Source organism: Hyperolius riggenbachi, chromosome 5, assembly GCF_040937935.1.
Source record: "Hyperolius riggenbachi isolate aHypRig1 chromosome 5, aHypRig1.pri, whole genome shotgun sequence".
Lineage (NCBI taxonomy): Eukaryota > Metazoa > Chordata > Amphibia > Anura > Hyperoliidae > Hyperolius > Hyperolius riggenbachi.
In genome coordinates this window covers 342014084-342028619 of record NC_090650.1, presented here as the reverse complement: position 1 = coordinate 342028619, position 14536 = coordinate 342014084, and the positions used below count along the sequence as shown (strand labels likewise).

Genomic DNA, 14536 nt, shown 5'->3' with positions numbered 1-14536 from the left:
ATAGGGGGTGATTGATGGGTGATTGATGGGTAATTAGTGGGTGTTTAGAGGAGAGAATAGATGTAAACAATGGATTTGGGAGGTGATCTGATGTCGGATCTGCGGGCGATCTATTGGTGTGGGGGGGTGATCAGATTGCCCGCAAGGGGCAGGTTAGGGGCTGATTGATGGGTGGCAGTGACAGGGGGTGATTGATGGGTGATTGACAGGTGATTGACAGGTGATCAGGGGGATAGATGCATACAGTAAACAGGGGCGGGGGGGGGGGTCTGGGGGGGGGGGGGGTCTGGGGAGAATCTGAGGGGTGGGGGGTGATCAGGAGGGGGCAGGGAGCAGGGGGGGGGGGGATAAAAAAAAAATAGCGTTGACAGATAGTGACAGGGAGTGATTGATGGGTGATTAGGGGGGTGATTGGGTGCAAACAGGGGTCTGGGGGGTGGGCAGGGGGGGGGTCTGATGGGTGCTGTGGGCGATCTGGGGCAGGGGGGGTAAAAAATCAGTGTGCTTGGTGCAGACTAGGGTGGCTGCAGCCTGCCCTGGTGGTCCCTCGGACACTGGGACCACCAGGGCAGGAGGCAGCCTGTATAATACACTTTGTAAACATTACAAAGTGTATTATACACTTTGTATGCGGCGATCGTCGGGTTAACATCCCGCCGGCGCTTCCGTATGGCCGGCGGGATGTTGCGGCGGGTGAGCGGCGCCAGGCGGAGGCGGAGGATCGCGTCACGGATGACGCGATTGCTCCGCCCATGCCCCTACAAGGACCGCCGCCATTTGTCAATACGGCGGTCCTTGCGGGGTGCACTTCCCGGCCGCCAATTGTACATACGGCGGTCGGGAAGTGGTTAAATACTATTCCCTCTCCAGGCCGCCATGGATGGTGGAGAATGAAATAATTTGGCTTCTAGCAAAGCTGAATTATTGTGTTTTAAAAGTAACTTCAGCTCCATCTTCTGACGGCGCCGAAGTTGCTCCTTGTGCGCTGCTATAGCCGTAATTTCTATTACGGCCTATGGTGGCGCTGGCTGCACCCAAATCTCCTGTGCTGGAGTTACCGTGTTTGAAGGAAATGTATTATGATTGCTTCCCTGGTGGTCTACAGTGGGCCAAAGTGGGGAAAACATCAGTGGACCAGAATTTGATGTGTTTTAGGCCTCTTGCACACTGCATGCATTTCAGATTCCGATTGGCTCCCTGCACACTGCAAATCCGTTTTCCGATTCCGTTTCCGATTCCGATTCCGTTTCCGATTTTCCTTGAATACATTCAACAGAAAAACGGATCAAAAAACGTAGCATGCAGTTAAGATTAAAAATCTGAATCGGAATCGGATGTAAAAACAGATTAAAAAGCGGAATCGGAATCTGAAATGCATGCAGTGTGCAAGAGGCCTGTATCGCGCTGGGACGCATAAATTAGCAGATAAAACTATCCAAGAGGGTTAAAGCTGCTTAATTTTCTGTGCTGAAAAACTGATAAAGTAGAAGTGGAGATGTTGCCTGGCACAGAGGCTTGACTGTGGTGCATCTCCTAATGCAGGTCAGAACAATCGAGAATACTTGTTTTTCCTAATCTGTCTTTGCAAATCAACCCTTTGGCCCATTAAGTAACTAGAGTTACAGATTGCCCAGCAGCTCATGGTGAACCAGAACTCCTAGGAGTGTGTAAGGGGGCTGTCTCTTAACCTCCTTGCCGGTTATCCCGAGCTCAGCTCGGGGTAACCCGCGCAGGAGGATTTCTCAAGCCCCGCTGGGCCGATTTGCATAATTTTTTTTTATTGCACGCAGCTAGCACATTGCTAGCTGCGTGCATATTACGATCGCCGCTACGCGCCGCCACCCCCCCCCCCTCCCCTCCAGACCCCTTGCGCAGTCTGGCCGATCAGTGCCAGGCAGCGCTGAGGGGTGGATCGGGATTCCCTCTGACGTTCATGACGTCGGTGACGTCATGGCGACCGGGGAAGCCCAGCAGGAAATCCCGTTCTGAACGGGATTTCCTGCTTTGATCGCCGGTGGCGATCGTAGTGGGTGGGGGGGATGCAGCTGCTGGGCTCGCTACATGATTTAAAAAAATAAATAAATAAAAAAAAAGTGCTGTGCTGCCAACTTGCCGCAGGAATTGGACCGGCAAGGGGGTTAAAGGACAAGTGCATGAAAAAATTAAAAATGAGATCTACTTACCCAGGGCTTCCTCTGGCACCTGGCAGTCTGTCCCTCACTGCAGCTTCGGTGTCCCGGGATCCGCTCCATTTCAGATGCCGACCTTGCCAGGTCGGCATCTACTGCGCAGCCGCACTGTTTTACGATCACGTGGCATGGAGCGTTCTGCGTAGAAGTTCTGCGACTGCAGAGGAATGCTCCAGACAATGTAAGTGCGATCGTGCACTCATGCAGGCACAGTAGATGCTGACATTTGAAACGGAGGAGATTCTAGGACGCCAGAGCTGCGATGAGGGACATACCTGCTGCCAGGGGCTGGAGGAAGCCCCGGGTAAGTAGATCCCTTTTTATTTTTCCTTGCACCTGTCCTTTAAAGCAGACCTGAACTCAGAACTTCCTCTCTACTCTAAAAGTTACGCAACAGCAAAATAATATTTTAAAGAAAAAAAATCATTTCTTTGTTACAGCTGATACAAATCCTAAAATAAATGTGCACAGTTTCTACTTCCTGATTCATGGAAGCAGACATTAACAGCCTGTACTTCCAAATGAGCTTATCTGCCATGGCAGTCATGTGACATGGGGAGAGATCAGATTACAACTAATGATTAGACACAAATGAGGGGGAAGTAGACACGCTAAACTCTGTAAATACATATACAGGGTATATTTCTATCAATTTTCCTTCTGTCCTGTGCAAGAGTTCAGGTCCACTTTAAGCTTCTTGTCTCTTGTTCTTGTCCAGGAAATGGCCAGTGATGAGCTTAAGGAAATGAGGAAGAACCTTACTAAGGAGGCCATTCGAGAGCACCAGATGGCCAGAACTGGTGGTACACAGACTGACCTGTTTTCCTGTGGAAAGTGCAAAAAGAAGAATTGTACATATACACAGGTAAGTGTACAACTCTGGCTTTCTAATGTATACTATAGTTGTAATTACATGCTTAGACTCTGTTCAGAGTCAGAATCGACTTTATTCGCCAAATGCGGCAGACGCCGCACCCGGAATTATTTGTAGACGCTAGACCATTAAAAGCAAAGTTCAGGTAGTGCAAATGAATCACATCAACATGGTACAGAGTAATAGCTACAGAACAACAATGACAACAACTTGACTAACGATAGCAACAACACATAGGCAAGACCATTGTGCAAAAGCAAATACATGTGGCATATAGTGCAGTGCTGCCGGCAGGGAACAGCCTACATACAGACTCTCATCCATTGGGGCAGCTAAGGGGGATTAGGGAATGTCATTTGGGAGAGTGCACGAGTTGAGCAGGAGGACCGCTTGGGGGAAGAGGGTGTTTCTACGCCTGGTGGTTTTGGTGCAAATGGTCCTATAGCGGCGACCTAAGGGCAGGAGGTTGAAGAAGCACATACCGGGGTGGTGAGGGTCTTGGGTAATCCTGTTGGCCCTGGACATCATTCTAGATGTATGGAGGACGTCCAGTGGAAGCAGGGGTGACCCGAGGATCCTCTCAGCAGCACTGATTACCCTCTGCAGTTTATGCCTGTCCTTTCCATTTCCCCACAAGTACCAGACAATGATGGAGGAGCAGAGGACAGACTCAATGGTGGCAGTGTTGCCCATTAACAATACAATCCAGGGGAAGATCGATTGGTTCCATTCCTCGTTATGATATATTGGAAACAATTCGTTGTGCCCACTTTCGATGAAAACCCGCTAAGCTATACAATCAGATTGATCCAATAGCTAATTGATTCCATTAATATGATCAAATTTGTTAGCAGGTTTTCAGCCATTATTAATCACGGCCGATCAATTTGATCAATAATAACAATCATTGGAAACTATCAATGGTCTGTTGGATTGTATCGTTAATGGTGTCCTTTAGGGCCGAAGGAAAATACACTATCCTCCTTCTCCTCAACCTCTCATCAGCATTTGACAGTCAATCATTCCCAGCTAGTACAATCTCTGCAATCTACGGGTATACAAGACCTTGCCCTAGCTTGGTTCTTTCCCTACCTCTCAAATCCTTCCTTTAAGACCTCCTTCCAACGATTAATCCTCAGCCTCCACCTCCTCTCATTTGGGGTCCCCCATGGCTCTGTTCTTGGCCCCTTGCTGTTCTCAAATTTAAAACTGCCTCCATTGGAAAACTTATCTCCTCTTTTGGCTTCAACTGCCACCTATATGCAGACGACACCCAGATCGCCCTCCATCACGGAGAAGGTATTCTGCCTCTCAGCCATCTCCTTAAAGTTAAACCTTACACACACACACTGTCCATGAGGAATTCTCAGTATTTACTATATTCTTTACAAAAGTTGGACTGAGCAACTGCCATTTAGTAAGTACGTTTGAACATAAAGAAAACCTTAAGAATACTCCATGAAGATATGGATTAATCCAAAACCTGTCAGATTTTTACAACCTACTGTTAGTGACTGGGACATAGTGGAAAAAGTAAATTGCACATTTTATTCTGAAACAAATATACATTTTATAAATATGGATTTTCAATTTTATAATATGACGCAATGGTGGTCCTTTAATGTGTGTGGTTTTTTGTACACTGTCTTGAATACAAACGTGTTTATCTACATATGTCTGACGCACATGTTTGCATTTAAAAGGTCCAGACCCGCAGTGCTGATGAACCTATGACAACGTTTGTATTCTGCAACGAATGTGGAAATCGGTGGAAGGTAAGAGATCATTATTAAAGGAAGCCTTTCTAAAATTATCTAAATTGCCCTGGTGTTAATAGAGAAGGCTGAAAATAGAGCCAGATAAGTAAATGGAGGTGCAGAAATGATAAATGACTTGCTGAGCACAGCAGGAAGTGTTCAGATATTGTGATGCTGCATCTACTTTAACCCCTTCTTACATCCGCACCTTTGTCTAGTCTGTCCCTTTTCATCAGTTTTACTGCAAAGGGGACCATTGATTTACTTTTGTGCTTACAATATCCATCCTCTGTTGAATGGGTTCCACATAGCAACTGTAAAGGTAGCCATACATCCGGCGATGATGGGCTTATTCGACCTAGAGATCAATCTCTCTCTGATAGAATCTAATCGGAGAGAGATATGTTGGTTGCCCATACACCACAGACTGATTCCGATTTGATTTCAGCATGAAATCTCTGCATCCGCCACCTCGACGCTTCTCCATTATCCCTGTACTCCCCGCCGGCGTGGCACGTGTGTGACGTCGCACTCGATGCATGCTATGCGCTAGCATAAGATGGATGGGCAACGCAACACAGAACAGGCAATGTATAAATGCACTCATACATGTACATTTATACACTGGGGGACAGCGCCGTTTGCTCTTCCCGATATTGCTTGCCATTAGCGCCGCGCACCTGATCAATCAAGCTGGCCATGCATCTTGCAGGATTAGTTGCATCGTCAATCGGGTATGCACTTGGCGGCACAGTTTTTCGATTGTAATAATCGAATCTGTTGGTCGATCAACCGCCAAGCCACCTGATGTACGGCCATCTTTATCCTGATTAAGAGCCTGGAAGTTAGTAACAGGTATGCAGTGCTTTGTTTAGTCTAGGTTCACAACAGTGGACATTGCCTTCCCTCTATAAGCATAAATGCAACTGGAAGGTCGCGCCGCACATTATCCACGTGTTGTGAAGCATACAGTCAATGAAATGTATGCTTCACTGTCACAGTTAATGTGCATGTTTTACTGTAACGCATGCATTGGGACACACTGTGAATGTCACATCGGTGTTGCATAGCAGTGCGACGTTCCGCCCGCATTACAGTGTGGCTGTGAACATTACCTTATTTGCTGCATGTTGGTTGGGCATATGGAGTTTTCTCACTTTTTTTCCCATTACTTCCTAACCCTGAAGGGAAAGGCAACAGCAAAGAAAATAAAAAAGTAGAGAAAATAAAAGAGAGAAAAAATCTTGTGAAAATGATAGTTGACTGAAATTCCAAAGCCCTGACTTTTGTGTGTGTGTGTGTGTGTTATCAACCTTTTACCTCCCGCCATGCAAATTGGCGTGGACATGGTGGCAACCCCAGGACCGCCTAACTCATATCGGCGTGCAGTCCTGGGGGCGTGGTTTGCAGGAGATTGCACACGCTAAGGCACGCGCATCTCCATCATCAGGCTGATGCCTATGACAGCTGATCACAGTGATTGGCTGGCGGGCTGGGAAAGTAAAAAAATAAAAAAGGTAAAATGTATTTAAAAAATAATGCAAAAGAAACATTCCACTGGGGATCAGACCCCCACCAACAAAAAGCTCTGTTAGTGGGTAGAAAAGGGGGATCACAGTGCAGTGGCTTAATTTGGGAAAAATGACCTGGTCACTAGGGGGTAAGGCCCGTGGCCCTTAAGTAGTTAAAGTGTATTGAACAGAAAATCTTGTATGATTTAAACAAGCCCACTGAACCTATAGAAATGGGTTTCCACATTGTGTAAAAACTCAGAAAGCCGCATATTTTGTTAAGGCTAGTTTCACACTGGGGCATTGCTTTGTAAATCCTGTAAAAACAGACAGGAAATGTTACATTGTGCATTAGCGGTGCAATGTGACACACACAGTGCATAAAAGTATGCATCACCGCAGCTGTAAACGTGCACCACCACACCATACTGCTAACACTCTGATGTGAACGTACCCTTACAATACAATCACATTGCGTTTGCTATGCTATTATGGTAAATATGCGCAGATAAGCCCTCTTATGTATACGCTGGCTACCACCCACATGCTCTTTTAGACTTAAAAATAGGCCTAAAGCTATAACCCACTGATTGGTCAACCCTCTCCCCCAGTCCCTATGTGCCGCCATCGCACCCCCATGCAGAGTGCACAGGGGAGCGTGCAGCAGTATGTACAGCTACCTGTCTTCACTCCAGCTTGCATCCTAGTGTATCCGGGAACTTTCATAACTGGTCACTTAGACTGCCAGACTTACTGCCATGTGACCACAGTGAGGCTGGAGCTCTAGTGGCCAGTCTGTAAAGCTGCCGGGAACACTAGAGGATGCAAGCTGGAGCAAAGACAGGTAGCGATACATCAGCACTCTCCACACCGCACTGTAAATGCTGAGGCCCCCGCACATGCCAGTTCACCCTCCACCCTCCTTTCCTTGGTCAGTGAGTTGGCCTATCTGCAACTATATGTGTTATATTTCCCAATGCAACACAACATGTCAGTGTGAAAGTAACCTGATTGTTCACTGCATAATTTTTGAAAATCTCCACGCTTAGGCTAGGTTCACACTGAGGTGCTGTGAAATTTGCATCGTGCATTCGGTACGCAATGCAGCAAATACAGTAAAGTATAGAGTCAATTAAATGTATGCTTCACTACAACTGTGAAAGTGCATCTTATGCAGCTCAACATACCGCACTGCTAATGCATCCATGTGAACGTACCATTACAATATGATTGCATTGATTATATTGTCCGATGCAATGCACCAGTGTAAACCTAACCTTCCAGCATTCTTTCACATGTGTTTGAAACAATTGTGCAGTTTTAAATAAATAAATACTTTGCACTTATTTGACATATTCACTGTGAAATAATTTGTCCTGACATTTTTTTTTTCTTCTTTTTGCTTCAGTTTTGCTAGAAGAATATGTCACCAAACCTCCCAGGAAACCGCCGTTTTTTGTAATCGGGCAAACCGAACAGTTGTCCAGAATCAGATTTTCTTTTGTTTTTATAGCTGGACTCGACTTGAGGGATCTATGGATTTATATGACCAGAACAATTTGTGGAAATATTTCACCTTGCTAAAAAATAAAAATAGGATGCCCCAATTTTTATGGTGCAAGTTTAAAAAAAATGATTTTTTTTATAGTGATCAACTTGAAACTTTTATCATCAGAATCCTAGCATTATCATTGTTACTGTATAAAGATTACAAATCCGTTTTGCCTTTAGAAGATACCCTGACTGTATTATAGTGTGCCGTTCACCTTGCACCCCAGAGCTGAGTGTAAATAATACTGATGCAGATTGTGGAGAAGGGGGATGACTTGATTATACAATGTAAGAAATGTTGTCTCGGATCATGAGCTGGAAATTGCCGAGTAATTGTGACACCAAAGTAAGTTATTTTGTTAAAACTTGATTAGTTTGAGCTTCATTCCCACCTAACATTGTGTTGTGCTGGACTTCGTTTTATAGAATTTTCATTAAAACTCAGACTGTTTGTACTTTTGCTGTGTACGCTTCATTACTCATTCAGCTTATGGAAGGGATGATAAATTGGTCTTTCGAGGGCAGAGGTCCTCACACTTTTTTTTTACCCCGCTCAAATGTAATTGATGGGTCTGAATCAGGAAAGGTGTGGTCCATCAGGTAGAACACATTCCTCTCTTTCTCAGTCCATCCTAAACACAGGCATGGGTCTGGCCATTCAGGCCTGGAGTTCGACACCTGTGGCTTATGGGCTATACAGAGAATAAAATGGTGCTTGGATTTTGCTAGCTTTTTCATAGCAAAGTGCTTTCTAGATTCATAGAAAGCATAAATGCTACTGAAAGTGCTCTAGTGGTCTCCTAGCCTTATGGGCCGTCTTCACTGGAATAGAGACCAGTAGAGCTGGTCATTGACATGCAAATAATTTCCTACTTGCATTCAAACTTCAAGTAAATTGAATGCAGCTTGAAATTGAACCAATCACTATAACTTCCCATCAGTTGTGATTGGTCCATGTTCAAGCTGCATACAATTTACGGCACATGAAATGTGAATGCAAGTAGACATTATTTGCACCTCATTGATCATCTCTGGTGACTAGCGGTGGGTGTTTTTGGCAAAGCAGCTGATTGCGGCACAGTAATGCGCTGATTGTTTAGGCGCCATCGCTGTATGCCTGATTTGGGAGCCGCACAAATTAGTTCAAGGGGGGGGGAAAAGTAATTTGGGCGACGGCAATAGACGGTGCCCGAATTTTGTCCCCCGAGTTGTTCGAATTTAGAGGTGGGATAGTAATAATCGCGGGCCCGGAGTTGGTGTATGAGCATAGTGCGATGTTTTTCAGTTTCGCCCCACACCGAAATGGCCCACACTGATATTGACATTTTTAAGAAGGCATGCATTTTCCTTATCCAACACTTGACGGCCAAGAGTTTGTTTGTGTATCCAACCCAGACAGTCCGTTACCACTGTTGTGTTAAAGAGACTGAAGCCTCTTAAAATTCCATTTCCTTGTAGAGGCGGAGCTTAGCGGTGTAGCTCCACCTCTACTCGCATCAATTGCCGCTGATCGACACCTCTCCCTGCCCTTCTGTCTTCTTTCACTGAGAGGGGCGGTGATTGATACTAATGGAGGCAGAGCTACAAATCAAAGCTCTGCCTCCCGGGCAGCAAAATCCATGACCAGGAAAGTTGTGGATTTTTGCCCCCGGTGTTTGGGGGGGGGGGGGGGGGGGTTTAAATACAGCCTTCTCCTGCGGGAAGGTGGTGTTTTACATGGGGTGATAGTGTAGAAGGGGATTGTTAAATAAAAAGAGTAATTTTTAAGAGGCTTCGGAGTCTCTTTAAAAGCAACCTATGTGTGAGACCTACGGAAGCTGCCATATTTATTTCCTTTTAAACAATACCAGTTGCCTGGCAGTCCTGCTGATCTTTCTGGTCCATTAGGCTTTAAATCACACACCAGAAATAAGCATGCAGCTCATCTAGTCAGATTTGTCATAGACATCTGATCTGCATGCTTGTTCAGGGTCTATGGCTTAAGGATCAGCAGGACGGGCCAGGCAATGTGTATTATTTAAAAGGAAATAAACATGTCAGCCTACATATCCTGCTCACCTCAGTATCCCTTTAAAGCACAAGTGACCCGAGAAGAAGATGGCTAAGTTAAGCGCAGAGGTATATTCATGCTGGACCAATATCCCTTCCTCTCCCCATTCTCATTGTACCTCTGTACAATTAACTGGCTTGAGAACTGAGGTACCATTGTGTGCTTCAGATGCTTCAGATACCAACACATCTGTGGCAGAATCCCTTCTTGCATGAGGCACCAGATGACCTTTCTGTGGCTATAGTCCAGTACGCACATCCAGTTTTGATTGGCTATTCACTGGCCAATTTTACCACATCCATGTAGTATGAAGGCCACCCGATATTGAATGCTATGAACAGATTGCGTAGGTAAGTTCTTATACTACATGGAAGTGGTGAAATTGGCCAATCAAACTTAGATGTGGGAATACACCAGTAAGCCCGATACGCACTTTGAATTATAGTCAGTCAATCACTGGCCAATTTTACCACCTCCATGTAGTGTGAGAGCTTAAAGGGAACCTGAACCGAGTAAAATTATTTAAAATAAACACATGATGTACTTGCAAATGTATATTACATACTAACCTCACCGTCAGTTCCTCTCAGAAACTCACCATTTTCTTATAAAAACACATTCCAATTCTGACAAGATTTTGTCAGAACTGAAATATATCAGTTACTGTCAGTTATAACTGAAAGGACATATGATGTGCAATGTAATGTCCATGTTTCCCTATGGCTCAAGTGGGCGATATTATAGTTTTGACAGTGTGCTGACCAAGGAGCTGTTATGGGGTAACGTTCATTTCTCTAGCCGTCATACGGGACACTGGAGATGTGGCTCCGCCCATCCAATCAGTGGAAACCACCTGAAAGAGTAAAAAGAGTATTAATAGCCCCCACCCTCCCCTGGCTCCTCAGTTTAATTTGGTTTCCGTCCCGGAAACACCGAAGAGGAGTAGCTCCCTTAGTTTTTATTATTTTTTAGCTTCACTAGGTGGTGAGGCCAAGAGAAGACCGGGTGTTGGGTGATCGTTGTGAACGCTAAGTGGCGTCTCTTTATGCACCCGGTTTTCTGCCGAACGCGGTGTTCGGATGTCGATCCCTCTGCCCTCCGTATGCATTTGTGCGGGCAAGGATCGTGGGACTCTCCCCCAGCTGCTTGGCATGGCAGCACTGCGCATGCAGGAAATCCCTGGGCCACAAGCGATGGTTGGGAAGCTGGCGCTGGTGGGGGAGTCTAATATAGGAGAACTAGGCAGCATAAGAAATGGAACTGCTCCTGTTGTTCTCCCCCATGCTGGAAAGATGGGATCACAGGCAAGAGGCTTCCCAGTCTGTTCCAGCAGCAGAGGTGACTGCATTGACCATACTGGAGAGATGGGATCACAGGCAAGAGGCTTCCCAGTCTGTCCAGCAGCCGAGGTAAGTGCATTAACCATGCTGGAGAGATGGGATCACAGGCAAGAGGCTTCCCAGTCTGTTCCAGCAGCAGAGGTGAGTGCATTGACCATGCTGGAGAGATGGGATAACAGGCATGAGGCTTCCTTGTCTGTTCCAGCAGATGAGGTGTGTGCACTGATAGTGTTTTTTTGCAGGGATATACACTCATATTATGCAGTTTAGAGTGTGATTTCACCTGTGTTTTATCCTTTCCCGCTATCTATATCATAGCAAGCTGAAAGTAAAAGCGGGGGAGGTATAGGATAATGTTTGGAGAAGCCAAAAACGAAAATTTGCTATTGCAACATTAAGCTTCCCCAGTATTATAACGAGATGAGTAAGGAAAGCCCTGAGCAGTTTTAAGGAATCATTTGTTTCCTATGCTAGATGCAGAAACTAACATTTTACAGGGATGTGCACTCATATGTTTAGTATTAGAGAGTGATTTTCCCTGTATATATTTTTTTCTTTTCTCCTATCCTCTGTGTCCATGTGATCTAGCTGTGAATGTTAAGCAGCAGGTGGGGCAGCAATTGGCTTCCCCAATATTAGAACATGATGATTTGTCAAACCTGCACTGAAGCGATGGTGATTGACAATTAAGGAGTAATGGAAACTTTCAAGAAATGAATCTCTGGTTAGTTTTCAGGGAGTCCCTTGTTTCGAATTTGACTTCGAATCTGTTGCGATTACGACTTTCAGTCGGTTTCGATTATAACTGTCAGTACGTTATGACTTTCAGTATGTTGCGATTATGATTTTTAGTATGTTGTGATTATGATTTTTAGTATGTTTCGATTATGTCTTTGTCTCTTTCGATTATGACTTCGAGTCTTTCGATTATGACTTCGACTCTTTCGATTATGACTTCGAGTCTTTCGATTATGACTTCGACTCTTTCGATTATGACTTCGACTCTTTCGATTATGACTTCGAGTCTTTCGATTATGACTTCGACTCTTTCGATTATGACTTCGACTCTTTCGATTATGACTTCGACTCTTTCGATTATGACTTCGACTCTTTCGATTATGACTTCGACTCTTTCGATTATGACTTCGAGTCTTTCGATTATGACTTTCAGTCTTTCGATTTTGACTTTCAGTCTTTCGATTATGACTTTCAGTCTTTCGATTTTGACTTTCAGTCTTTCGATTATGACTTTCAGTCTTTCGATTATGACTTCGACTCTTTCGATTATGACTTTGAGTCTTTCGATTATGACTTCGAGTCTTTCGATTATGACTTCGACTCTTTCGATTATGACTTCGACTCTTTCGATCATGACTTCGAGTCTTTCGATTATGACTTCGAGTCTTTCGATTATGACTTCGAGTCTTTCGATTTTGACTTACAGTCTTTCGATTATGACTTCGAGTCTGTTTCGATTTTGACTTCGAGTCTTTCGATTATGACTTCCAGTCTTTCGATTATGACTTCCAGTCTTTCGATTATGACTTCCAGTCTTTCGATTATGACTTCGAGTCTTTCGATTATGACTTCGAGTCCAGTTTCGATTTTGACTTACAGTCTTTCGATTATGACTTCGAGTCCAGTTTCGATTTTGACTTACAGTCTTTCGATTATGACTTCGAGTCCAGTTTCGATTTTGACTTACAGTCTTTCGATTATGACTTCCAGTCTTTCGATTATGATATGACTTCGAGTCCAGTTTCGATTTTGACTTACAGTCTTTCGATTATGACTTCGAGTCCAGTTTCGATTTTGACTTACAGTCTTTCGATTATGACTTCGAGTCCAGTTTCGATTTTGACTTACAGTCTTTCGATTATGACTTCGAGTCTTTCGATTATGACTTCGAGTCTGTTTCGATTTTGACTTTCAGTCTTTCGATTATGACTTTCAGTCTGTTTCGATTTTGACTTCTAGTCTGTTTCGATTTTGACTTTCAGTCTTTCGATTATGACTTCGAGTCTTTCGATTATGACTTCGAGTCTTTCGATTATGACTTCGACTCTTTCGATTATGACTTCGACTCTTTCGATTATGACTTCGACTCTTTCGATTATTACTTCGAGTCTTTCGATTATGACTTCGACTCTTTCGATTATGACTTCGACTCTTTCGATTATGACTTCGACTCTTTCGATTATGACTTCGACTCTTTCGATTATGACTTCGACTCTTTCGATTATGACTTCGAGTCTTTCGATTATGACTTCGAGTCTGTTTCGATTTTGACTTACAGTCTTTCGATTATGACTTTCAGTCTGTTTCGATTTTGACTTTCAGTCTTTCGATTATGACTTTCAGTCTTTCGATTTTGACTTACAGTCTTTCGATTATGACTTTCAGTCTTTCGATTTTGACTTACAGTCTTTCGATTATGACTTCGAGTCTTTCGATTATGACTTCGAGTCTTTCGATTATGACTTCGAGTCTTTCGATTATGACTTCGAGTCTTTCGATTATGACTTCGAGTCTTTCGATTATGACTTCGAGTCTTTCGATTATGACTTCGAGTCTTTCGATTATGACTTCGAGTCTAGTTTCGATTTTGACTTACAGTCTTTCGATTATGACTTCGAGTCTTTCGATTATGACTTCGAGTCTTTCGATTATGACTTTCAGTCTTTCGATTATGACTTTCAGTCTGTTTCGATTTTGACTTCTAGTCTGTTTCGATTATGACTTTCAGTCTTTCGATTATGACTTTCAGTCTTTCGATTATGACTTTCAGTCTTTCGATTTTGACTTTCAGTCTTTCGATTTTGACTTTCAGTCTTTCGATTATGACTTTCAGTCTTTCGATTTTGACTTCGAGTCTTTCGATTATGACTTCGAGTCTTTCGATTATGACTTCGAGTCTTTCGATTATGACTTCGAGTCTGTTTCGATTTTGACTTCGAGTCTGTTTCGATTTTGACTTACAGTCTTTCGATTATGACTTTCAGTCTGTTTCGATTTTGACTTTCAGTCTTTCGATTTTGACTTTCTGTCTTTCGAGGATGACTTTCTATCGGTTTTGACTTCGTCTGGTTTGATTTTAACTTTGAGCCTCTTTCGAATTGGTCTGCAAACCTGTTTCGAATTGGTCTGATATACAGGCCGGCACTTTATCTATGCTGGCTGTGGAGATTGAAAATCTTGTAGAGAGGGAGAGCAGAGTTGACAATCCTGCTCTGAGGGCCAGTGCGGTTGTGTGGCAGAACTGTT

General features: G+C 44.0%; 1 protein-coding gene across 2 annotated transcripts in view; it reads left to right on the top strand.

The window, feature by feature from the left end:
• Positions 1-8337, top strand: part of LOC137518920 (transcription elongation factor A protein 1) — a 44046-nt gene extending 35709 nt beyond the window's left edge. For both annotated transcript variants that reach the window (XM_068237382.1, XM_068237381.1), the window contains exons 8-10: positions 2908-3054; positions 4767-4838; positions 7740-8337. In XM_068237382.1, coding sequence (XP_068093483.1) covers positions 2908-3054; positions 4767-4838; positions 7740-7748 — 228 coding nt within the window. In that variant the 3' untranslated portion in view covers positions 7749-8337. The remainder of the gene's footprint in view (positions 1-2907; positions 3055-4766; positions 4839-7739) is intronic.
• Positions 8338-14536: the final 6199 nt, after the last annotated feature.